The sequence below is a fragment of the Thermobia domestica genome, chromosome 13, assembly GCF_964235325.1.
Source record: "Thermobia domestica chromosome 13, izTheDome1.hap1.1, whole genome shotgun sequence".
Taxonomy (NCBI): Eukaryota; Metazoa; Arthropoda; class Insecta; order Zygentoma; family Lepismatidae; genus Thermobia; species Thermobia domestica.
The window spans coordinates 55,050,593-55,077,843 of NC_137466.1; the positions used below are offsets into that span (position 1 = coordinate 55,050,593).

Consider the following 27,251-nt stretch of genomic DNA (forward strand, 5'->3'; position numbering starts at 1 on the left):
ATGTTATGCGAGACCACTGTTACATAATTCAATTGCGCAGAAATTTATTTCGTTACAAACTGACGTGCTCTTTCTTTACCCACTAAAGAACAAAACAAAATAGAATGTTTTAGTTAAACGTCCCACAGTTATATCCTTCAGGCTAAGGTGAAAAGTAAATGATTACGGAAGATTTGGAAGAATGACAAATGTGGAAAAAACGGGAAAATCTCGAGAAAACGCACTGACACATTGTTGCTCACCACAAATTCACAAGGGTTAGGATTGAAGTTTGGGACTCGATGTTAATAGGCAACATCATATCTGTGGGTTTTCTTGAAGTTTCTCCCGTTTCCTCCCAATTTCTCATTCCACCAATTCTTTCATAATCAATCACATTCACCAATCAACTGTCTGTTTTAGCCTATATTGGAACGTAAAATTAGAAATTTCATTTTATTTAATTTGTTCACACGAATTCGAACTCTCTTCCGAAATCTCCCCCAATTCCGTTGCACCTGAATAACTTTTACCTAAATTAAGTCGTAATTTTATCGTCTTTCTTGCACCCGGAAACGAAATGCCACCCATTCTAGGGTAAGTGTTACACATTGGAAAGATTTACACGAAAAGAAATGAGTTATAATTCGAATTTTTGCACACCTGTGTTGGAAGTGATCGTTGATCAAGTTCTAAAAATAACTTCGTTTTCTGTCTATCACGTTGCAAGGAAATCACAAACAGTGCGTCATATAATGGATTTCTATCTACAATTCTGACATGATAATGACGCTGTGTACTACATTCGTGCTGTATTTAATTAGTAAATATCTAAACCATATAAAGAATATTCGTGTCTGATCATGCATAGCATGCTTCGCAAAGTGCAACGCCTTTTTCTTGGTTTATTGATTTTTAAAAGCTAGGAAGGCATCACGCTAAAACATTAACATTTAGCTAGAGTTAGTAGTAATAATGATAATAAAAATGTTTATGGGACAAACATTTCTAAAAAATGTTTATGTTATGTGTGTGTTTATGTTGTAGAATAGTATAATAGTATAGTATTTCTGTTAAACAAAATGTAATGTAATGTAGAACATGAAGTTCTGAAGGCTCTGTTAAGAAACTGTAAAATATCGTACATTTATTTACTATAAGTACGTACTGTACTGGTATTTTTGTTTCTTCTAGTTTGGATTTCATTTCTTTACAATTATCATCTAGATACTAGCTGAACCTGCGCTCTCTACACAGCTCATCATTCGCATATGAGCATGAATCTCTTTGTCATTCCTCACAACATCTGTACATATCCCTTTACAGACACAAGTGAAGGATATCATGATAAAAATCGGCAAGGAGTGCCATAAAGGGAAGATTTTTCCGACTATTTTTGCAATATCTCGCACCATTTGCAAAATTTACGCCTACTTCCGGTTGGAGTTTCTAATTCAAGTATGATCAATGTTTTCTTTCTTCTTGCAAGCAGTATATAATAAGCAAATATATTACACACACAATTAATTATAATGTCAGTGATATATATATGGTGTTCATTGGGCAAAACACTCCAAACAATAAAGATTCATCTTAGACTGGAGAAATGGTTATCCTTTGTTTTTCATTATCATTTGGCCATGAAACAAACGCCGGAGAGATATATTAAGTCTGTACGTAAATGTGTAATGTAGGAATGTATAAGTCGTAGAATATGATGCTTTACTTTTTTAAAATTTCAACACTTCCAGTGTATCCCTAAAAATCTAATAAATAAATAAATAAATAACGGCCATTTAAAAATATTCAATTAGAACTGAACAATCTACATAAAATTTGCAATCGTTCAGTGAAAATGGCATCTTTCTAGAGTCCATGGTTCCCGAGAACTCACTGTCGCAAGGATTGGCAACAAACATATAATTTTTTCTTGACCACAAACATATAAACCTAGTATTTTAATATATAGATGAAATAAATCATCCGCTCTACTTTCCGTTTTTAGCTATTAAAGCTAAAGTTGTCCTGTTGGCAGTCAATTTTCGTCTATAAATCAATGGGATAAAAGTAATTATGGTGTAAGTACTCAACACCGTTAAAATTGTAGTTTATTTAGTTTAAATTTTGTGGTTGTCAATTTTACCCCTATTAATCAATGGAATAAAAATAATTATGGTGTAAGTACTCAACATCGTTAAAATGGTACTTTATTCGGTTTAAATTTTCTGGTCGTCTATTTTCCCGCTTTGATACGGTCTCGCTTCCTTGTATCCAAATGTTTAATATGTTTCCCTTTTCGGTGGACTCGTGGTCGCGAGTTCAATTCCTGGTATTCAGATGTGTTCATAACGAAAACTGAAGAGCTGTATTTAAGTTAAGGTGACGTGAGGTGAATTATCAATAGATGACAGCACATTCTGCTGTCTTTCTAATGTGTTTCTTGACTGAGGAACAATATTGAGGCTAATTCAGTGGAATTCAAGACAATAAATGTTGGAGGTGAATTCAAAGACAAATTGAATCAATCATCAGAGAATAATCCATGTACTTTTAAACATTATTGTTTCATTTATTGTTAAGAATACTTTATTTTTATTGCAGTGACATGTTTTCAAGAGTAAACCTCTCTCAACAACGAAGGGAACAGTATATCAAAGAATGTAAGGATCAGATTTGACTCAATTTACCTTTTGGCAAAGGTTCGACATCCATCTTTTGAATTTTACTGAGTTCTTGTGAATGTTTGATAGTCCGTTAGAAATATACTGTATAGGGAATGTATGAAGAACGTGCTGTCATCTGTTGACGAAATATTATCCGAACAGGATTATTTTTAGATCAAAAGATCCAAAATATTTCAATAAAAAAATTCTTACACGCCTTATATCTGGAGAACTTTATATAGTGTAGCCATACACAAACTATTAGTTAACTCAGAATGATAGGCTTATTCCATAGAAAATATGAAAAGTCGATTTAGGGGCTGTTCAAAAATTTTGTGGCCCCTGATCTAAAAAAAAAAAAAAAAAAAAAAACTATTATTGGCCAAGTTCGCAATATTTCGATTAATTTCTTTAGATCATTCTTAAAATTCTTGTTGGGTAAATATTCCGAAATGTGTTGAGCAGACCACAGGTTCACTTTGACACTCACCATAAGTTTTTGTTTACCAGGTTGAAATAGTTACTTGTTTACCAGATGAGATGTAGATGCACTCTAGCACAAAAACGTTTTTTTTTTTTTTTTTTTAAGTAGGTAAAATTATTTATATATTAAACTTTTCCTCAGATAGAACCATGACCATCATATTAAATGAATATCCTAAAAATGTATTAATACAAAACATTATAGAGAAATAAACATGGTGTTATGTAGTAGCGGATGTAGCCCGCGGCTGGGGGCCTAGCCCTCCTTAGTTTTTATGACAAAAATAATTTAAGATATTATTTACATATATTTTTGAAAGTTTATAGTAAACTCATGGTATACCTATCTGGTTGCCCAGCTTTTAACTTCTAGATCCGTCAGTGGATAAATCAGGGAAATATGTGTTATTTTATTTACCAATTTGAATGGACATTCGTCCCACTCTAATTAACTTTAAATTTCTGCAAGACAACTGAATGAATGGTGTTCCTTTTTCGTACATGCTTAATAGAGATAAATAATAAAAGTCAAGAAACACCATCTCTGAATAAATATTATTATTTCAATAAAAAGAAAATAAACATCACTGGCGCGTGTGCACACCCTTCCTGATAGTTAAGATTAAGAAGCCAAGGCATTTGGAAACCAATTAAATGTATTTAAAAACCCTTCGTGTGCTGTAAGTTCAGAGAGTTTGGTCAAGTTGGAAGTATGAGTTATGGAAGAAATGTAGTGCTCAATACATGTACGATTCAGTGCAAACTCAAAATAGAGTCATCACCCATAACAAAATGTACAGTCATGTCCAAAATGATTGTCGCATATCGATAACTGTCTTCTGGTAGGAATATAATTTGATAATGATTTTGCAGGGTACTTTTAATACTGATACTATGTGTATAATCGGGAAATGTATATTTGTGGTAAATTTCATAGGAAAAGAATTATAAATACGAAAATTAGAATGAGTAAAATAAAATGTTAAATGGACAAGAAAGTTTTATTTTCGTTTTATTGTTCTTATTTACTGCTCTTTCAACATGAAATTTGCCACATACACGTCTTTGCCGATTATACACATACTAACGTCATAAGAAATACCGAGCGAATTCGTTATCAAATTATATTCCTACAACAACACATTTATAGATATGCGACAATAATTTTGGACATGAATATACATAAAACTGCAAAATTCCATTTGTCCAAAGATTAACGAAAAGAGCAATTTATATTAATAAATATGTTTCTGTCTTACTTGCAAGATAAATTAAAACTGGAATATTGCATGAACATAAGGACATTTCAAATAATTCTCCAAAGTTATATTCCTATTTTTCTTTCTTCTTATTCACTATTTTATTACTCCTTTCTCCGCTAGCTGTCTACTACCAAAAATTTCTCTCTATTTCTTTTCCCTCGTGTCATCATAAAAATGAAAGATTAATTATCTTGCTTAAAACACAATTAACATTAATGCCTGTTAATTACCTCGGAGAGAGAGAGAGAGAGAGAGAGAGAGAGAATTTTTCTTCGTTAAAATAGAAGAGCTTGATGGAATTCATATTATATTCACGGCATTTGTTAATGTTCAAGGTTTTTTTTTTCTTTAAAAAAGAAGAGTTATTCTCTGGCACGTGCTCCAAAGTGGTTGAGCCGAACCACTCACTACTCTAAGGAAACTTAGTCCTACATTATTATCAGTGGCGTACGCAAGAGGATTTCGCGGTTTTAACCCCATTGAGCAAGATATTATAAACAATTATATACATCGTCTGTTTATTTCAAGAGCGACATAACTCAAAAAATTGCTCTCTTATTGACTTATGGGCAGAAAATGAAAGATAATCTTAATGTCTATCTCTGGTTAAAAAAAAAAAAAAAAAAAAAAAATGATGTGCTTCGAAAACTAAGCTGTAGAGAGCACTTGTGTTGTTCTTGCGCCAAGTCTATTTCAATGCATTTCAAAACTTTCAAAAACTTCTCCTGAAAAGTTAGGAATTTTGAGCTACGTCACTCCTAAAATAGGCGATATATAATTCCTATGGCCAAAAAAGGGTAATTACTGAAGGGCAAAAATAAAAAAGGTGCAATTTTCCTGAAAAAGGACTATAACGATTTCCATCTATTTCGAAAATACGAGTATATGTCTAGACTAATTATTAATTATAAAATATAGTTAAGCCAGTTTTCATGAAAAGATCCACAAGGGATATTTTACTCTTAAGGATGAGTTTTTCAGTCAATTTTGTGAGATAGGACTTAGTCGATTATTGTGTTTGTATTTCATAAGTGATTCTTTCAGTAATAGCTGCAGGATAACATGATTTAAGAAATTGGAGCGAGAACATTTCGTGTGGTAGTCCGTAACTTTTTTATTTACTGTATTTATGTAAATGTAGTATTTTTATACCTACCGTCGCACTAACCTAAACACATAAAAATCATAAACACGTTAATTGAAGTTTACTCGTATTTCCATTTCTCGTGTTTGAAGATTCGTAATATGAAAGAAAAAATGAAATAAGATATTTAAGTTTAACGTCATACGATTATGCCCCTTAGGCTCAGGAAGATGGATGATTAAACTAAGGAAATAATGATGGAAGAATCGGTGGAATGAAATGTGGGAGGAAACAGGAGTACTCCGAGAAAATCGACTGCCATTCTGCTGTCCGCCACGAACTTACTTGGTCGGGGATCGAAGCAGCGACCCCACGCACCAGAGGTAAGCGCTTTACCACTGAGCCACCGTGGTCCTCCAGATTCGTAATGTGAATGTTACCTGTTAACTTTCTTTATACTGTCGCTTTTCGTGCATATCGAGTGAAGATTTCCGAAATTTCTATGAAATTATGTTAAAGCCGAGTTATAAAGTAAATTACACTTTTTAAAACTATTTATTATACTTATCCCCAGTTTTTAAGTAATCCAGCTCATATTTACGAAGAAAATTTTACTATAACCATGCCTGCCACAGCGTGGTGTCCAAATCCGTGTAATATAAAATAGTTAGGACTAGGACGACCAGCTTGTTAATCTATCTTCAGTATTAAAATGGGAAAATGCAGTTTAAATCTTGATATCCATAAAGAATATTTTTCTATAATTCACAGCATTATATTGTGTTATGCAAATAAACAGTACAACAAAATTGTCTGTTATTTGGAAAAACCACCAAACAGAGAAGTCGAAACTGATCCGTTTAAATAAATTACCCCCATTAACGAAGAGTGAGACCATTTTGAAACTCTTCCATAGCTTGTGTTGAGTGTGGAGGAGGGAACTTCGGTCGTATATAAACATCAAGGCAAATACACTGAACGTTGAAACATTTACAGTGTCAAAACAGTGCAAAAACATCGCTTGCGGTAGCATGAACTGTAAACTTCTAGCTAGGGGTACGAAAATGAAAGGGGTTGGGATTGGGCATGGGGAAGAGGAAGGGGCAAGAGATTGATTAGATCTGAAATTCAAGAGAAGTTTGATGGGGTAGCAGGCTTTCGCGGTTAAACAGGAAGCTGTATGTTGACAAATAATGGATTTAGTACATATATGGAGTGATTTCAGGCGGTGCTTTTGTATATCCTTTCGTTTGAATGCAGTTCTATATATACATAATTCTTGTCAGCCTCCTCCATGTTGAAATAAAACATAACGAGTAAATTCAATATATATCCAGTTCTGTCTGTAGACCTATAGTTTCTTGGTAACAAATCTGCAATAACAATACACAGTATATCTGGTTTATTTTACTTTTTGTTTGATTTCTTTTAACATGTTTGTTATTTATACATACTGTACGTATCACTGTATAGGGGAAAGCAGGGTAGAACCGAGTAGCGAGGGTTTGATGACCTCTGGGAGCTGAAGTTGTGCTAATAAAGCGCTCTAAACTTATATATAAAACTAGTATGATGTTTACTATTATGATCGTACAAGTTTGCAGAACTCTATTATTTATTACTTGGATTCGATTCGATTCTAGTTTAGCGTCCCGTTCAGCAGCAGGGTATATGAGACGTGAACCAACAGCTTAACATGGTTCCGAACCATATAAGCTCCCCCTGTGAATCGAATCCGGGTCTTCCACGCCACATTATTTCTTGATAATGTTATAGATAAAAAAAAAAATCAAATCACCCAGTTTTACCCCACAGGTGGGGTAAAACCAAGTACACATGTAAATATTATGTAAAAATGAAAAATAACATTTTTCTTTAATTGTATTGTATTCTACGCAAACATACCTTGATGTTTCGTGGTAAAAATTTACAAAAGAAATAATCATATTGGCTTATTTCATTGTTTCTTTACTCCATCCGTTTGTAATTTCTGGTTATCTTAATATCTAACAAGAGTTTTAGGAATGATAAAAAAATGGATCAAAAGATTGCGATCTTGGCAAATAATTAGTTTTTGGATCAGGGACCCCAAAATTTTTGAACGGCCCCTAAATAGAATTTTCGTTTTTTTTTTTTTTTTTTAAACAGAAAAGTACATTATACTGAGTTAAGTGATAGCTTAGGTTTTGCTGCATTATACGTGGTTCTCCAGATGTAAGGCGTACAAAAAAATTTGTTTTTGATTGAAATATATTGGATCCTGGATCAGGGGCCACAAAATTTTTGAATAGACCCTAAATCGAGTTTTCTTACTTTCTACGGAATAAGCACATCATACTGAGTTAAGTGATAGTTTGGGTTTGGCTACACTATATGTAGTGTTTATCCAGATATAAGACCTACAAGAAGATTTTTGTCTGAAATATATTCGATCCTTTGATCCAAAAAGGAAGAAACATAGACCTAACATGTGAAAAATGCGCAATAGGCCTAAACTCAGTTTACAGTTGATCCAGGATTAGCGTTAGTTTGCTCAAGAAACGAGGCGAGAAGTAAGTTTTCTTTTTGTCTCATCGAATTTTCTCTCGTCTTGCCGTGCATATCTTTAAACGTTGATAAATGCGCTTCATTATCTTCGGTTCAATGATTTTTTTTTTTTTTTTTACTATGAACCATGTAACACTAAAATGGTGTTAGAGATCTGACAAGGAAGGTCCATAAACCGTGAGAGTTGAATTTTGATGAAAATTTGTGACAAGATTCAGTTCGAGTTGCTAAGTAATGTAGTAATAGTCACTCGATGCGCAAATGCTTCGTTGAGCTGCTACACTGACGCCATCTTGAAATTCAGTAGGCAATGTCCAAGAATACCCTTTTGACATAAAAATGAAAAAAGCTTTTGATAGATCTGACTTCAGTATTGTAAACCAAGGTAAAGCATTTATATGTGGGAGTACTTCCAGAGCATGGTCACCATTTTGAAAGACGCCATATTGAATCGCGATCAAATATGATAAATGATAAGGGGGTCATGTGGAGTATCAAATAGCACTGGAATTTACTCCTGAATCCATTTCCGTAACCAAAGTTTACATATCTGCTTTCACTTCAGAGTTAGGAGCTCTCTCGCTCACAGGAACATATAAAAACTGTGTGAGTTAGACTTGTGTTATGAAATGCAGTCGTGCGAGCACTTGCAGGGTTTTAACTAATGCAGTAGGTAATGCAGTACAATAGCCACTATACCAATCAGATCTTGAGACTAGTGAGAGAAATCGTTAATTAAATTGAAATGCTTGTAGTGAAAAATGGAATAGCAGCACTGTAACAAATTATACTTATTTCAAAGTGTGCTATATATATGAGTCTATGTGTGTTGCGATTATGCATAGCATTTAAATGCTGTAATATAAGTTAGGTGCAACGGCACATATGACTTTACGAGAATATATCTTGAAGTTAATAGAAAAATTAATAGAAAAGTAATATAAACTGATGCACATAAGCAAATATTAACCTACTAACCTTTTGCTCTTCAGTTCTGATGATAGAGATCCTAAACGAAGTGATTAGCACACAGTATCGTGGAGCAGTACAAACACTTAACAAATGCACTTTCGTCACAATCTTCATGACCACAGACACTATTTTCTACTAGTCTCCAGGACAGAGCTAGATTTAGGTTTGGTGGGGCCCTAAGCTACTGAAGATAATGGGACCCTTTATGTGTCCAGATGAACGTAGGACCATATATACAGAAATGAAGAAACCAGTGATATTTTACGAAGCAGACTAGCAGAAGAGGCCCCATTACTTACATCATAGGGGCCTACACAAACGAAGCACTGTTGCTATATGTAGATGTTACTTCATTTATTGTTTTTCTTATATTTTGAAAATGTACATTCAATTTCTTCCTTGAATTTTTTGGGCCAGCATGAGTATGGGGCCCTAAGCTATAGCTTGTTTAGCTTATACGTAAATCCGACACTGCTGCAGAACATTTGTAAATGAACCAACTATTGCTCCTGTGACGTACCCACATTTCTGCCATGCATATGCAAGCATGTCCTTTAGGACTGGCGCACAAAATTGATGATACACAACAGAATGCATTTTCATTATGAAAATTCTGCCATATCCGAACAAGTAAACACCTGCTACAATTAGTTATTTATCACAGTTTTGATATGAAAACTAGTCTTGCCCTTATTATAAGCAAGTGTTTTATCGTTAAAGGTGGAAAGTTGCAGATATTTAATTATTTAATATTGAAGGAAAAAGCAAGAAAGAGGCTTGTTTTATGGATTGCAACTTGGTATTGAATCTTGTAATAATCTTTATTGGCATCTATTCTTAGCAGGTGTGTATGCATTCCCCTATCACTAATAGCAGAACAGACACAAGAGAACTGAATTCTAAGTTTCCAGGTGTATCTTCTTCTAAGAATGGGCTGTGAACTGATAATTTAAATCCTCTTAATTGTTCAATGCGTCAGCAATAAATCGATTGTATTTAGACAATCTGACAATAAATACATTAAAGTATTTTAACTTCGTAATATGCACGGTAAATTATAGGTTGACAAGTATGAGTATTGGAAAAGAACGCAATATTCTGCAACAATGATGGTCTTTGCCTAACGTTTCAAGATTGGAGAAGAAAACTCAACACACTATAACGGACTACGTAAAATTGCCTAAAGTAGATTTTTGGTTTGATTCAGTCCAACGTCCTGCACTTATGCCTGCTACGCTAAAGAAGATGTGGACTTACTGATTATAGTGGAATACGAACCATTTTGGTTGTTCAACTAAAATTCACCAATTTGTATCATTTTTCTAATATATATCCGAACAATCCCTTTGGTATTCTCTGCTCGTCAGTACTATTAGGCATGTGTTTCATCGACGAGCAGTCTATTCCATCGCACTTTGAAATGGGTATAACTTGTAGCATGCTGCTATTCCATTTTTCACTACAGGCATTTCAATTTAATTAACGATTTCTCTCACTAGTCTCAAGATCTGATTGGTATAGTGGCTATTGTACTGCATTAACTACTGCATTAGTTAAAACCCTGCAAGTGCTCGCACGACTGCATTTCATAACACAAGTCTAACTCACACAGTTTTTATATGTTCCTGTGAGCGAGAGAGCTCTTAACTCTGAAGCGAAAACAGATATGTAAACTTTGGTTAGGGAAATGGATTCAGGAGTAAATTCCAGTGCTATTTGATACCCACATGACCCCCTTACCATTTATCACATTTGACCGCGATTCAATATGGCGCCTTTCAAAATGGCGATCATGCACTGAAAGTACTCTCACATATAGATGATTTACCTTGGTTTACAATACTGAAGTCAGATCTATCAAAAGCTTTTTTCATTTTTATGTCAAAAGGGTATTCTTGGACATTGCCTACTGAATTTCAAGATGGCGTCGGTGTAGCAGCTCAACGAAGCATTTGCGCATCGAGTGACTATTACTACATTACTTAGCAACTCGAACTGAATCTTGTCACAAATTTTCATCAAAATTCAACTCTCACGGTTTATGGACCTTCCTCGTGAGACTTTTGGGAACAAGTGTTGTCCATCAGATTCGAAAAACTTCCACGTGGATTGCCCCACGTGTACAACAGTACTCAGCATATTTTCTTTCTGAGGTTATGGTATAGTTAAGGCTTCTAATTTTGTTTTGTGGAATTTTCAAACATTCACAACAATCATAGTAACTTTGTTATTGGTATTGAAATATTAAAAAAAATATTTTTGCACAAATAAAGTATTAAAAACATCATTAGTGTTTAATAGGTTTTATTGCTACAAATTGTTTAATCTGGAACATTTTTCAGACCTATAAACTCAACACAAATAATAATTTGTGATGTTAATTATTATAATACTTATTATCTTCAGATTAAATAGTTATACCTCCTTAAACAACAACACAATACAGCTACTTTCAGAAATTGATAGGGGACAACCGGGTACTTCATTGTCCTGCTTCACCATAAGTATTCGGTTTCACCCACTTGTACGCTAGACAAAACATGGCGTCTCCAAACTAGTAAAGAACTACTGGTACATACGATTATTGTCAAAACAATCCTTAGTAAATGCTGTTTATTTTCTACAGCAGACGTTGAAGAAAACTTGGAAACTTGTTTAACAGGGAAATGATTGATGTAGCATGAAAATTTGATCTTACACTTCATATGTACTGTACTCTTTCTCTTATAAAAACAATCTAGTTCATCAATTTTTCTATATTTTTCTTTTTCTTTTCTTGTCTTTTCTTTTCTTTTCTTTTTTTGAAAATATAGGTGAGAGTACTTTGCAATTACTTATCGTCTTTTCGAGTGCACAGTAAAACCCGTTCAATACTATATAGACGTAGTGGCTTGTAGTATTGGACCTCCTCCCGCCCCGAAAGTTTGGACAACTTCCTACAAAAATTTCTGGGTACGCGCCTGAACATGATCGCAGACGATAGCTTTAATGATTACTTCTTCTCTAGTAGTAATAGTAGTAGTAGTGGTAATAGTAGTAGGTGAGAAAAGCGTTCATTCACCTTGAAGAGAGGTACCCGGTTTGCATCCAACTACCCAGTTCTACTCCAGCTTCCCTATGTTAAAGGTTTAAGTCAAATGCGTAAAAGTAAAAGCTTTGATGCGAACAAAAAACTACAGAGTGTTTGTGTATTAACATTTATCAATTCACTCCTTGATGAAGATCTCTCCAACTCGTCTCCATAGTCATCTTCTTGAGCAGCATGGTTTGATTTAATACAAGAAAGGAATTAATACTGTGCCGGTGCTGTGCCATCAGTTGTAGCTCAGAATACTCATTAAATGAACGCAACAAATTGGAGATGAAACTGATGCACAACACGGTACTTAACTGTAAAATTATGGTTGAATTTAAATGAAATTCAAATGTTTTAATTTTGAAAAACTGACTAGTTGTGGGAAATAGGTGTGTGTGTGTGAGAGAGAGAGAGAGAGAGAGAGAGAGAGAGAGAGAGAGAGAGAGAAAGAGAAAGGTTTTAACTAAGATAAAGGAATGAGCACTAGCCTGATATTCCAACGAGGCTGGCGTCGTTCCGGTCATCTGGAACGATGAATGTCCTTTTCTGGAGGAGCCTGGATAAACTGGAGTCAGTCAACATCTGGATCTTTATCTTGCTGATCTGCAAGGGGCGTCGAGTTCTCTGTAGACAATGCGTCTTTACGATGATATTCTCCTACATCTTCATTCCACTAGTTTCAACTTAAGCTTGATGTATCTGCGGTGATAAACCAACAGAATGGTACTTTTGAGTTATGCAGCTGGCTGTTCTCCAAAGGTGTGATCCGCTTCTCTCGTCGATCTTGCACCTATCCTAACCGTGTGTCGAATACTCCCCTGTCGATGTGTCCTCCGTGGTTTTGTCTGGCTGTAAAGTGATGACTTGCGTTCAATGAACGGGGAAGTATCAGGCTGTGTGTAAAGGTATGCGGAAAGGCAAGAAGGAAACTAGTCGTGTTTATTAACAAATATGTGATTACAGGAGCTGCCTGGAAATGTACAATCTTAATAAAAGTTTTGTTCCGATAGATTTTAAAGAGTTCGTGATTCTGTAGAACATAGTCGCAATTTAATAAAATAATTGAATTTGGCGAATTAAGTTAGGAGTTTACACAATTATTACATCGTCACTTCACATCTAATACACTTAATTGCGATGATCTATGTATTCGTATTTATTAATTTATTTATTAGCACACGCATCAGAACCAGCCTTAAGTGGTGCGGGGCCCGATTGAGAACATTTTGCGGGGCCTCATTTTACAACTAACTTGCACCAAGGTCTGTAGAACCTATATATATATATCGGGGGTTTTAAAAATGGCATCCCATTTTTATATATTGCGCTCTCCCTGCTGTTCTAGTGGTTATACCAATTTCCCTTTATAACGGTTTTTCCATCTGAAAAATGCTCTAGTTCGCTCTGTTCATTAATTATAGCAGCTAATTTTTCAGAGAAATGACTCAAATGGAAATGTAGACAGTGAATGATTTTAAAATATTTATTTCATGTTTGTGCCTCATAATTTTTTCAAGAAGCTTCTGTATATATTAGTATTTCATAGTTTTCTTCTCTTACAAATAAACCTATCGATGCCGAAATCTAGTTTCTTGACCAAACTTGGCAGAGAAGTGCGGAATATCAAGAAACGAGCGTAAGCGAAATTTAAATTGCTTCCTCTATAAAGACGGTCGCATGGCCAATGTGATTCAAGTTTGAAATTTTCATGTTATTTCTAAAACGGGTAAAGGAATGAAAAACAAAAACACACACACATTAACCGACACCTTGAGGAAGTAGCCATCTATTTGAGGCTAGACTTATGACTACCAGTCCTACACAGCCATACACAAACACACAAATAAAAGTTCTGCGCACCGGACCCCAGGGGCGTGGATTCGATGTATTTTGGCACACAGATTCCAAATTTTGAAACCTCATTACGATTGACTGCTTCAATTTTGCTTTATGGGCGAAAAATGTATGTGCTGTCTTACGTACCAAACTTCGCTGAAATTTTTCGCCAATAAAAGGATTAACAGGATCGATCGATCGTCTTGGGGTTTCGAAATTTGAATTCTGTGTACCAAAATACATCGAATCCATACCTTGGTATGCGCTGCACAGAACTTTGTTTTTGTATATGGATGTCTTACGTTTATTCTCCCTACACAAAATCGCTAAAGTTTTTCGTTTGTGATTTCGAAATTTGGATTCTGCATAACAAAATACATTAAACCCATGCCCTGGGATCCATTGTGTGTGTGTGGTTGTGTTGTTAGCCCAATGTATGGATTTTTTTTTTTTGTTTTCTTTCAAATGAACTGGAATCTTAATGGTTTTATTTCTTCTCATTTTATTCTTTAAATTTATTTGAGTGTCCCTTTTTTTTCATACAAATCATCAAAAATAAAGCAGCTGGTATCTAAATAGATTTGATTAAGAAATCAGTAAAACCACGTCATGGAAATTCGTCTATTAAATAAATGAATAAATAACTTCCCACATAAGTTAATGGAATAAGAAGTAGAGATGACGCTGATACCCAACACGATTAAATATGTTGTTTGCTTACACATGAAAAAACGATGGGTAAAGATGTAACACGTAGTTATTATGTGAGTTTTAATGTTATTGAAATTCAGAAGAAATTTACATTTCTGTTTCATTTTGAAGAGTGGAATACCGCGGGTAAAATATTTGGTACTGTATGATCTGTAAGCGTATGGTAGATATTATATTCAGTGTTTGTTATCCTAATGTAGAATACAAAAACCTTCTTTGAATAAAGTTATAATTATAAACTAATAAAATATATCCTCGGTATTCAAACAGTGTTTGCGTAATTATGAACTGATTAGATTTACACTATGTCTGTGTAAACACAATTTTAGTTACGTCTGCTTAAGGAAGATTTGTATTATTTATACATTTTGTGTATTATCTGTACAGTTATTTTTTTTCTTTTTTATAGGTAAGTGAAGTTTTCGAATGCTCAGAAAAATAATTGTCTCCAACAAGTGTAAGTACTCTTAATCCAAATTAGTATTATTCCACTGAAGTTCGTTAATTGTATTTTATATTACTACTATACTGCATTTATTAATGCTATTTGTAAGGAAAATTATACAGTTAATTGATGTTTTCCTTGATGTTTTTTGAGTGTGAAGCAAATTAATGGGATCTCCACTCTTCTATATAAGAAAATTCAATCCGGCATAGAAGAGATTGTAATGATGTAAGTAATGTGAGATTTTCATGAACTGGTTCATTTACCACCTCATTTGTAAGCGTTCTAGTTTTCTTTAATCACTATTTTACCCATACGTAAAAGACTTCTGGCATAAACATTTAACTGCACATCTTAAATGCACTTTAATATACTGCACAAGAAATAAATGCTAAGATTAATGTGGATATCGTTAATATAAACGATAGATTTATCTTGGAGCTGTAACGAACGAAAGCTGTTTGAAAGGTAAATGTACAGCTTAATGTGTGATTCAATCCATGAAATCCGCAAGAGTAAAAGTGGATCTAAAAAGGTAGGGGGACGCATCACGTAATGCCGTCTCACGTGCCTATCTTTGCCATTGTAATTTTTATACAAAATGGGAGGACGCCACGGATATTTTCTAGAAGCGGGAGTAAAAGTGGATCTAAAAAGGTAGGGGGACGCATCACGTAATGCCGTCTCACGTGCCTATCTTTGCCATTGTAATTTTTATACAAAATGGGAGGACGCCACGGATATTTTCTAGAAGCGGGAGGACGGCGTCTCCCCGCGTCCCCCCTCACTTTTATCCCTGGACTTTGGGTATCCAAGACACAAGGCAGAGCTCATAAACGCAATGAAACCGAGTGTTAGAAAACTAAGCTGCGATCACAGTCATTGTGAACATGCTTACTTTAAACTAGCTTCAATTAAAATAAGAACAATTATTAATATTTTCCGTTAGTCAATCACTTCTTGCTATTACTGAAGAACTTTCTGATACCGGTCATTTTCGATCATTTATATACATCCCCTCCCCCTTCCCAAGTTGTGGGGCTGAATTGGGATTTAAATGGGATAAGAAGTGTCGCTGTTAATCTCAGCAACCCCAAAACTATGGTTTCGACACTAATATCTGTCATTTTCTATCATTTTTAAATATCTCTCCCTCACCTAAGTTTCACCGTCAAACTGAAATGATAAAAATAACATTTCAGGTCCGAATCTCATCTATTTTGAAAATTTGACCCAGATCGATCGGGCGGTTCAAGAGTTATTAAGTCACAAACAGAGTCACTTTTATTTTTATATATGTATATGGATAGATTTGCTTCCCAACAGAAAATATGCATATATGAAGAATTGGTTTGGATAAGGGCTTATGTAACAAGTTTCAAATTTTACAACTGTTTTTTTTTTTTTTTTTTTTAATCTTTCGTGTCATGTTTTATACATTATTTTGATAATTTGGATACATATATGGTAATGAGTAGAGTCATGTAACAAACTTGAAATTTTACAGGATAGCTTTTCTTTTTAGATTTCGTGTCATATTTTACAGGTTATTCTGTAATTTAGATAAGGAAAAGTTTAATGAAATCTGTAATTTTACATCCCACGTTTATGCTGGTTAGGCTAAAGGAGACGGTGATAATGAGAAATGAATGAAATGATGGAATGAAGAAAGTGGAGGAAACGGGGGAACCGCGAAGAAAACCCACGAGCACGGAATTTAGATAAGGGTTCCCATATATATATATATATAATAAAATCATTGTTATTATGTGTTCTAAAAATGACGCCCATGAACAACAGAACGCTATTCTTCAAGTCAAAATAAAGCAAAATTCCTATATAATGGCATACCCTTCAGGGCCTCCTTCAGCTGCTACTGGGAATCAAAATTGCACTATGTGGCAACGTCGCAGATTAACTTGGAACAATTAGCATTGCTCTAGAAATCCGTCAAGCAGCTATATCGAGTGTTGTGCTTCTATCAATGTATATCGACTTTAACTTTCATCTGGAAAGAAACGATGTAACTATTTGATAGATTGGTAGATCTTCTCTGTGGGTCTTTATCTGCGACGTTGCCATATAGTGCAATTAGCGTCTCCAGACAAGGATCCAAAACGTATACAATTATATTTTTCCCTTTATTTTGATTCGTAGAATAGTGTTCTGTAATCTGTGGGTGCCCCATTTTGAGAGCACTCAATTTATATATATATACCTTGTGATTGAATTTTAATCAAGAATTTCTTTAACTTACAAAATATAAGAGAATGAAAAAGTTGAAAAAGGGTAGGATTAAATCTACAATTTAGAAAGTGATAAACATAATTTCACTGCAGGGTTCATACAGTACGAGTATCTCGTATACGTTTTCTACCATTATATATATATATATATATATATATATATATATATATATATATATATATATATATATATATATATATATATATATATATATATAGTTAGTTTGTGCAATCTTTATTTCGTGTGTCGCTTGCTTTCCAAAATGGTCATTGTTTTAAATATCGTTTGATTTGTGATGCATGATATTGTAAATGATCAATCCTAATCAACGACCGTGCTTTGTAATAAATCATGAACGAATGCAGGAGAACAGGAAAAAGAGAAGTGAAAAAAAAAATACAATAGTATCACAATTGCATTATCTATTCCCAATCGACCACACAACAGGTTGGGTTTTATTTCCTACCAAAGTTTCACATCCACTCTATTCACTCACACACAAACACACAACTATGAACATGTGAAATACAGTAGTCCCTTCCTCTTTCACGTTGTTTGATAATTCACTCGCAAACATTAAATACAAACAGTTTCCTGAGCACATCAAGTGTTGATAAATCGTTTACCGATTTGGATTTGTGATAGAAATATAATGTATTCAGTGTATACTTAGTAGAGTGGTAACTGTGTATATTTTCCCTTTTGTTTTTATGTATTGTTTATATACGCTAAATATGAATTTGGTAACAAGAAATATCCATATCAGTTTTTGAAAAGTCACCTTCGATTTAAATGTCATCGGAAGTGTCACTGTTCATCTCAGTGACCACGAAAACTATGGATTCGACACGAATATCGGTCATTTTTCGATCATTTTTACATATCTCCTCTCCTCCCCCTGCCCTATGTTGCACTGTCAAAGTGAAATGACAAAAAACATTCCTGGTGCAAACCTTATCTATGTTAAAAATTTGATCGAGATCGGTCGGTCGGTTCAAGAGTTATGTAATCAGAAACATAGTCAGTTTTAATTTTATATATTTGATTTTGTATATAAAATGTATGTGTGTTCCAGCATAACTCTGGAATGCCTGGAGGAATCGTATCAAACTTGGTACACATTAAAATCTTGAAAGGAATGTTGTGAGGAAACACACCACTGACTTCCCTTAGAGTGAGGTACGATGGAGATTTACGTCTTTTTAACAGCTCCTAACAGATTAGACAACACTTCATAATTTAAGGTATTGTTGGTTACCTATATAACAGGGGCATTTGTTTTTTCATTAAAATGTGTGTCGTAAGGGGGCAAGAAGTTGTTCGAATAGTTTCCATAAACCTATTCTCTCCGTGCCAGGAACGGACTCTTCAGAGAGGAGCAACGCCGGAAGCGTTGTCGTTATTTATTTTATTTAGTTCTTTATTTTTAAATATCTTGCATAAAGGTTATTCTTTCGCGTGCGAAGAAGGAGAATTTCAGCTAGTAATAATTAAAATCCACCATCTACCAACGAGACATACCACTCTTCATTGGTCTAGTGCAGCCATTTTCTGACGCTGTATCGGGTTAAAGTTAGGACATTGAAATTAATCACGCTTTTCAATGATGAATCAGATAATATACCTTCTTATTAAAAATTTTCGGGTTCCCTACTCATTCTCTGGACATTTTCTACCTAAAGTTCTGTTTTTCCCTTTTATCTGTAGCCGTTCGATGTAAAACCACTGGGCATTTAATTTGAAACACCCTGTATATGTAAGTACTTCATTCTGCTTTTGCTGTAAAGTTTGTGTTGTTTCTTTTGCTCATTAAGTAGCCACAATGTGGAAGCTTCTAGTTTTTTGGGTACCATTTACGGATATTTTCCATTATACAAAAAACTATTAATTCAAAAAGAAAACTGGGCTTCAGGCTCACCAGTGGGCGCTGACAGAGTGAAAATTTCCCTGGATTTTCACGTTTCATTGAAAAATCCTTTTTACTAAGGTTCCTGTAAACTACGAACACTGGATTATACCAACTTGATGTGCTTATCTCATCACCATCATCATAGGGTATTCTACCATTATTGGAAGGCTACTTGCTGCAATTGAGAAGCTTTCATGCTTCACAGTATACCCCTTTTCTGCCACCATACCCTCTAAGATGTCTCTCACGATGCAGTCAATGTCTGAACTGTAGGGAAATGATTAGTTGAAAGGGTGAAAAGGCCTATTTATATTTATACAATACAGGAAGGAGAAGAAAATTCGGATTGTGTATATGAAAAATTGAAGTATGATTAGTTTGGGATAAGAGATAGCGCTGTAAACAATAAGTATTGGGGATCTTTGCTTTCAGTTTTTATTCAATTTTTACTATTTACATTTCAATATTTTTGACATTTTTGTCATTTGTTACAATTTTAATATACTGTGATTCAATTTCAATATATTCATGCACCGCTTATCTTTCCTTATTACATTAACAATGTAAAAAACAATTATAATTAATACAGGCTAATTCGGCCATTTTGACACGAGCCATCTTAATACATAATCTTATTTCAAACAATTTTCATTTAAAGCATTAGTGAAACAGTCCACAGGCCTCTAAGGCCGGGACTTCCTTTATATAAATCTCAGGTAAGGGAGGTAACTGGAACTGGATCAGTTTGTTTATATTCATAATGCAAAAGTATCTTCGATTAATTAGTTACGAGGAAAGGAAATTAGGTAATAGTATACATGAAAACCCCCTGATGTGCGTTTCTGTGTGTTCTATTACCACTTCTACATGAAATACCATAAATTTTCTACGTAGTGCAATAGTAAGAAGTATCCATGTGCACAAGACATGCGATATGCGTTAAATTCCCCCCTCCCCACACACATACATAGTCATAGATAAAGTACAAGAGCACTACACATGCAGTGATGCAGATATAAAGTACAGGTACGTTCTTTTTTATTTTCGTATCAGTCGATAAGTAAATGAAAGTGGGTTTGTTACCCCCCTTTTTAAGTTCGTAGATACTCAATGAATAATCCCTAAAAGTATGAGCGTCCAGCTCCTTCGGGAACTGACGCGGCTTTACGTATACTATATCCGGAAATTATCTTACAAAACACATATGGATTATGAGTAATATAATGTGGAGTAATTAACATGGTTTGGAATGTAGGTTATTATTTGTTCTAATACTACTGAATTGATCGCAGTTAGATTAGCAATTGTGTAATACTAGGAACAGTGTCTTGATTGCTTACATTTATATTGCCTGGGTTAATGTGTGTGTGTAATCAAAGTTAAAGTCGTCGATTAAACTTGTAATTCCTCATTGTGTTCTTACAATTAAATATTCATAATTTTCTGGTATTACATTTTCGAACGGAAATATCTAGTACTTGTAACGTAGTATCACCAACCAGTTTCTCTTCCTCTTCTTAATAATATCTAAAATTGTTCTTTTCTTTCCCGCCGTTTCTAATACACTCGACCCAACCTTCTTTTACCCATCTAAAAAGAAATAAAAATCAATGATCACACAATTAACTAGGCTACGTACACAAATACTCAAGAATACGTTGTACACGATACATTAGCTTTGAAGTTACTTTCTTACAAACCAGTCAGCGTTACTGTTTACGTATCATAATTATCACGTATTAACAACACAAATTATATTGACAATTATTACAACGGATCTTCCTCTGCGGTATAATGATGGCGTAATTGTTGAATGTGTGTTGAGCAAAATCAATAGTTTGCCCTACAATATGCGATAAGTGTTATCTATTGTTGAGGCATTGTTTGCACCACCGGAACATAACCGAGGTGGAAGATTGTAAATGCATTACATTGTATTAAGCCGTCAGTTATCTAGGAAATTATTTGGTGACCTGTTATTATACATAATACGGTACAGGAGGTCAATTTCACCTTATTAATATTAATCTATGAATTGGTAAATTGTATCTCCCTCAAGTAAGTTATTCGTATGCACATGAGAGGCTTATTTTCAAAAAATTTCTTCACACTTTTTTAAGGTTGTTTTAAAGGGACAAGTTCTACCGATAGATGACACCACAGTCTTCGTATCTCTCCCATGTATTTTTTCTCTTTCACGAAAATTCACGATTTCTCTTACAAATTTCAACCTACAGACTTCAAATTTTTAGAAAAGGAACTTAATAATCTATCGAAGGCAATAGTCCGTGCCGATTTTTTATTTAGAATTTTCTTCATTGTTGAAATGAATATCCAAAGCTTTAACAATGGAACTGTTTCAACAATGAAGAAAATTCTAAATAAAAAATCGGCACACATTGTTCCCTTTAATAGATTATGAAGTTCCTTCTCTAGAAATTTGAAGTGTCTAGGTTCAAATTTATAAAAGAAATTGTAAATTTTCGTGAAAGGTAAAAAATACATGGGACACATACGAATACAGTAGTGACATCTATCGGCAAAACTTGTCCCTTTACACTAACCTTAAAAGGTTGAAATGAGGAGTTAGTCCGCCTCTGAAACTTAAGTGTTGATTGGCGCCTCTCAGAACTACAGTTGAACCCGGATTTCCCGCGCCATAGACGCATACGCTAATCATGTAGACACAACGAAGAAGTTCTGTTGTAACTTCTATCACCACACTTATTTGTTTCCACCAAATTATTAACGTTTCAGTATCTACTAAAGTAAATCGGTCAAATTCTATAGAGAAGCAGAAATAAAACATAGTTTTTGCAGAGACAAGTTGTTGACGTGGGTATCCATTTGTATTTTGGTACAGTTTAACAGTTGCCATTTCATAAACGTTGTCCTACGCACGAAAAGTATTTTTCCTACAAAAGTTGTTTTTCCTTGACTTTTTCAATGATGTACCAGATGTCATGTCTTAGACCCCTATGTGTGTGAAGTTACCCGGTCGTCCGCCATTTTTTAAATTTAATTCAAAACCCGAGCCAATCATTGAAGAAAAATATGTTTCCAAAAACATAAAGAGATAGTTATAAAATAAAATTGGGGGCACCCCCACTTTCAATTTTTTAAATACCTAAAAACTTAACCCAATCATTTATTATTAATTGTTTTTGAAGCAAGAAAGTAGTTTGTTTCGAAATTTAAGAACACAAATTGCGGGGAAGCTTCATACTGCACCTCCCACTTTCAATTTATGATTCAAAACTCAATCCAATCGTTTGTTATTGATTTTTTTTTAAAAAAATGTTTGTTTCGGGAAACATAAAAAGATATTTACAAACCAAGTTGGGGGACAAATTCATACATAATTCAATTGTTAGTACAAGTTAAAACACCAAACTAATTACTATTTGCCAAATAATCTGAAAATAGCATGCTTGACATATTCTTATAGGCTCATTATAATAACTGCAAATCACAACGTTTTTGGAATTATATCGGGATGTGCAAATGTGTAGAATGAATTAACAATCTCTTGCTTTAGAATAGAATATTTAATTATGACAAATAAACAAGCTGTTGGCTTGAGTATTATACTTGGACATTTTGCATATCTCGTAAATCGATGTAAGTTAAATTCAAACACAAAAAGCTGAACTGAAACTTAAGTTTGCGGGCTCTTTTGGTTGCAAACGTTTTTACAAATGTCCTCAAAAAGATAACTTTGAAGATAAATTATGCTCTATGGATATGATACTAAGGTTGGTAAGCCGTTGTTATCCTGTTAAGTTTCTGAGGCAATTTTTTTATGATCTTTAATTTGCTAAAACTCCTTTCCTTTCCTTATAGTGAAAATAAATATTTGCCCAGTTTTGCGCTCCCAAATCCGGCGCCGCGGGGCACAAGCCCCGTTTGCCTCACCCTAGTTATGTCACTGTTGAAACTGTCATAGCAGGGAAGAAAAAGAAAGGGGGTTTAAATGCAGAAATCTTCAGTTAACGCATGCTCATAAAATGATGTATATTTTTAAATTTAAGACGGCACCGAACCCAAGATGACCCCATTTTTAAACAAGGGATTACAAAAAAAAAAAAAAAAAAAAAAAAGTGCATACTGAGTATACCGAACTTGGTATACTAGGTGTGATCGAAAAGTACAGTGCATGTATCCATTTCAACTATCAACCCGGTAGCCTAAACCTTTGGTACAGTCAGTGTCGAGTTTGAATGAGTTGTGACATGTTAACAGTGATGCCAACGCATGGAGAAAATTCTATATTGTGGGATTTTTTTTGACAATGATTTCTTAAAATGGGATAAAGGGAATTTTCGTAAAAAATTGGCAAGATTTATGGGATTTTTCATATATCTATTCCATTGATACCTACAAAATTGTCTATATGCGAGAAGTAGACAAATAAGTCTTTAATAATATTGAAATTAATGCCAATATTTCAAATTTTGTTATTATAAAATGCATGTTAATGTTAAAAGTAATTTATACAGTGACTTATGAATCTCAAAACAACAGTGCTAAGGAACGTTAATTTTACTCTGGCATTTTTTTTAAAAAAGAGTGAGAAATGAAAGAAAGAACAGAATTATTGGAAAGAAGGTGAACGTGAACCAATCCATACGAAATGACGGATAATAGTTTATCTAATTTTATTACATTCAGTAGATTATTACAGCACAAAAGAAACACATATAAACTGACAACCAAACGTACTTTTTTTTTTCATCAGCTTTTTTTTCAATTGTCCCTCAATTAAAGAAAATACTGGTTCATAAACTGTTTGTTAAACGTAGATGATCGGAATTTTTTAATAATACTCTCGTATATTGAAGAAAATTACTGATATACACTAATTTCACTATTCACGTTTTATAAGTTTAGAAAATTTTGTTATTAGTATAGCGTGGGAAATTCAAGAGCAAAATGGAAATTTCAGCCTCTCCAGATGAGATTTTATAACGTTTGAGGTTGGTATCACTGGTGGCTTCCAGAGGCAGAAAAGTGAGTGTCTGTCGCGCGCCAACATTAAGAGTCTTCATCCCGGCGAAATTAAAATACTGCTAATTTTACAGTAATTATGTGATATCTCCGAATAGATAAAAGATAATCGAAATGTGAAACAAGGTCGCCCTAGACAATATTATTTTACATGAGAAACCGTTATCACGACTCACTTATCTGCTTTCGATTTCGAGCCATTTTGAAAATCGGCATTTATTTTCGCGTTTCTAAACTGCTGAAAACGGAAAGCCACTAGGTGACTTGTGATAACGGTACCTCACGCAATTTTAATTTCACCGGGGTGAAGACTCTTAAGTTTTGTTCTAAGCTGCAAAAAAGTTACAAAGAAGCTCACGAAATGTCAAAATCAGTGTATGGCGATGAAGTGGTGGCATAGAAGACTGTTCATAAATGATATGAGCGATTTAAAAGCGGCAAGGAGTCGGTTAAAAATGAGTAACGATCGAGACGTCCTTCGACGTCAAAAAACAGTTGAAAACGTGCAAAAAGTGACATAAATAATTTGTCTCGAACAGGCGCATTCGTTCGAGAGCTTTCCGAAGAACTAAACGTCTCGTATGGGTCCGTGAATAACCGCCGATTAAATGGACAAATGACTTCCTACTTCACCACGAAATCGCGCCGTGCTACATCTTGCTTTTGATCCGCGAGTATTTGGTCGTAAAAATATTCGTGTCTTCCCACATTCGTTGTGCTCTCCAGATATAGCACCATGCGATTTCTGGCTCTTACCAACAATTAAAACGGTGCTTAAAGGAAAACGTTTTGACACCATTCCTGACATTGCAATGGCCACGACAGAGCCGCTCAATGCCCTTCCAAAAAAAAAAAAAATCCCTTCAGAAATGCTTCCGGTCATGGATTCAACGTTGGGATAAGTGCATTGCTAGCTGTATTGTCCCAAATCTTACAACACAATTTTAGTTTTTGTATTTTAAATTTTTGCTGTTTTACATTTTTACGTTTACTCATTTATAATTAATTGAACTATATTTTACTGTATAAAAGAAAATGTCTTATAAAAAAATCAACATATTGAAATCTAAGTTTAAAATGGAATTAAGCTTAAAAATATCTTTGGAGCAGAGATTTAGTTAAAATACTGAAATATAAACAGGTTATTTTTATCTACAAAAGAAATTCAATTTCTCAGTGGTTTTAGCAACTATGAATACTTTAAGATGGCTTGAGATATAAAAAAAGAACAAAAATCGTTGCTTAGCAACGAGATATAATTACGTTAACATCTACAGAAAAGTGTTCCTGGTAAGAATATATTTACTACTTATAAGTGATTTTCTCAATTCAACAGAAAATATATTTATTTGTATATGAAAGAACAATAAATATGGCAGCTTAAATTTAAAACAGGTGCAAACTTAACCGTACTAATAGCCGAAATACAAAGTATTTGTCTAAATGATGTTTTGTGTTTTCTGGAATTTGCTCAGTTCATGACAGTAAAAATTTAGAAGTAACTAATCCTCAAGTATTCACAGTTTGGTGTTCGCCTAGTTGTGTTCAAACGGTTTTTATGTCATGGCTCAGGTTCACTTTCTCTCAACCCAGTAATAATAAATAGTAAACAAATATTATAATATATTTGAGTTATTATTCAACTCTCAATCAAATAGTGAAATATTAAATACTAATTAGCATCTATATTCAACGTTACACAAGAATCTGCATCTCTAGAAACGAAGTCCAGGTGAGGAAAATACTGAAAGATTACAAGAAAGAGGCGACCGTTTAGGTAATCCATAATCCAGAGATTTGAGAATGCTTCATAGCCAATAACAGTATTTTGAAGATTAAATCCAATTTCATGTAAGCTTAGGCCAATTACTTTGCTTCTATTAAAATTACTCACTGTATTTTTTGGATCACATCTCAAAACTATACAGACCTCCCTTAGTCAAATCAGATACAGACCTCCTTAGTCTTTCTCACTAAAAGAGCCTAATGAATCAGTGAACATTCAAGGATAAAACAGTAGGCGAAAAAGAGGTTACAGTTAAAGCTTAATGGAAGCTCGTGATTCGGTTCATTAAAAGGACACACCTCATCACATGTCGCGAAACCAAGACAACCCCGTATTTTTGGACACGAATTTGAGGGGAAAAAACCGTATTGGATCAAGAAACATACTGTACACAAAAATCAAATCTACTTTATTATTGTTTATTTATTTTTAATATCAGTTCATTTTGTCGACCTCACTATGTACGCTATAAACCCATTTCACTAAACCTAATATTGGCTGCTTTCGCCGCTGTTTCTATATACATAAGCGCAGCTTTTATTAATTAAAGCCTCTTTGTATTGGAAATGGATAATTCGATACTGGTATATTTACAGTCAATCACTATTCTCAGATCTAATGCATTATTACATATAGGAAGTACGTTCAATTATAAAGCAGAGTATGATTTTATGTGTAATCAAACGCAATTGCTGCAATCATTACATTAAGTGATGGACAGTTAATACAATTCAGTATACCCGTAGGATTTTCTTATTTCGGCTGGTGAATTAGATTTTAGAAATCTTATCTGTTGAAATGCTGAATGATAAAGGCGATCAACCCGTCTGAGCTGATTAGAAATGCGGTGAAATTTCTAGTAACGAATACTTCTCAATAGCAGATACTTCTTAATAATGAGGGGCCGCGGTGGCTCGGTGGTAGAGCGTTCGCCTCTGGTGCATGGGGTCCTTGGTTCAATCCCAACTCGCCCCATGTGAGCTTTGTGGTGAACAAACACCGTGTACGTGGGTTTTCTCTGGGTTCTCCCGTTTCCTTCCACTTTCTTCATTCCCTCATTTCATTAATTTCTAATTATCAATGTCCCCTTTGGCCTAACCGACATAACCGTTGAACGTAAAACTGAAATATTTCATTTTTTAAAATAATGGACACTGAAAATTTCCCGGCTGCAGTTTTGGCACTAGTATAGAAAAAGTAATTTCCCTAATGCCGGACGCAGACGCTGTAAATTAAATCTTTAC

At 34.2% G+C, this 27,251-nt stretch overlaps 1 protein-coding gene across 4 annotated transcripts in view; it reads left to right on the forward strand.

Moving 5' to 3' along the window:
* LOC145668153 (uncharacterized) overlaps positions 1–27,251 on the forward strand; it is a 1,131,027-nt gene that overhangs the window by 649,046 nt on the left and 454,730 nt on the right. The window contains exon 1 of one of the 4 annotated variants that reach the window (XM_081735744.1): positions 15,021–15,070. The exons of the other annotated variants lie outside the window; for them this stretch is intronic. Within the exon in view, the coding sequence (XP_081591870.1) occupies positions 15,040–15,070 (31 nt within the window). The 5' untranslated portion in view covers positions 15,021–15,039. Of the gene's footprint in view, positions 1–15,020; positions 15,071–27,251 lie in introns of those variants that run through there. 4 annotated transcript variants of the gene reach the window in all.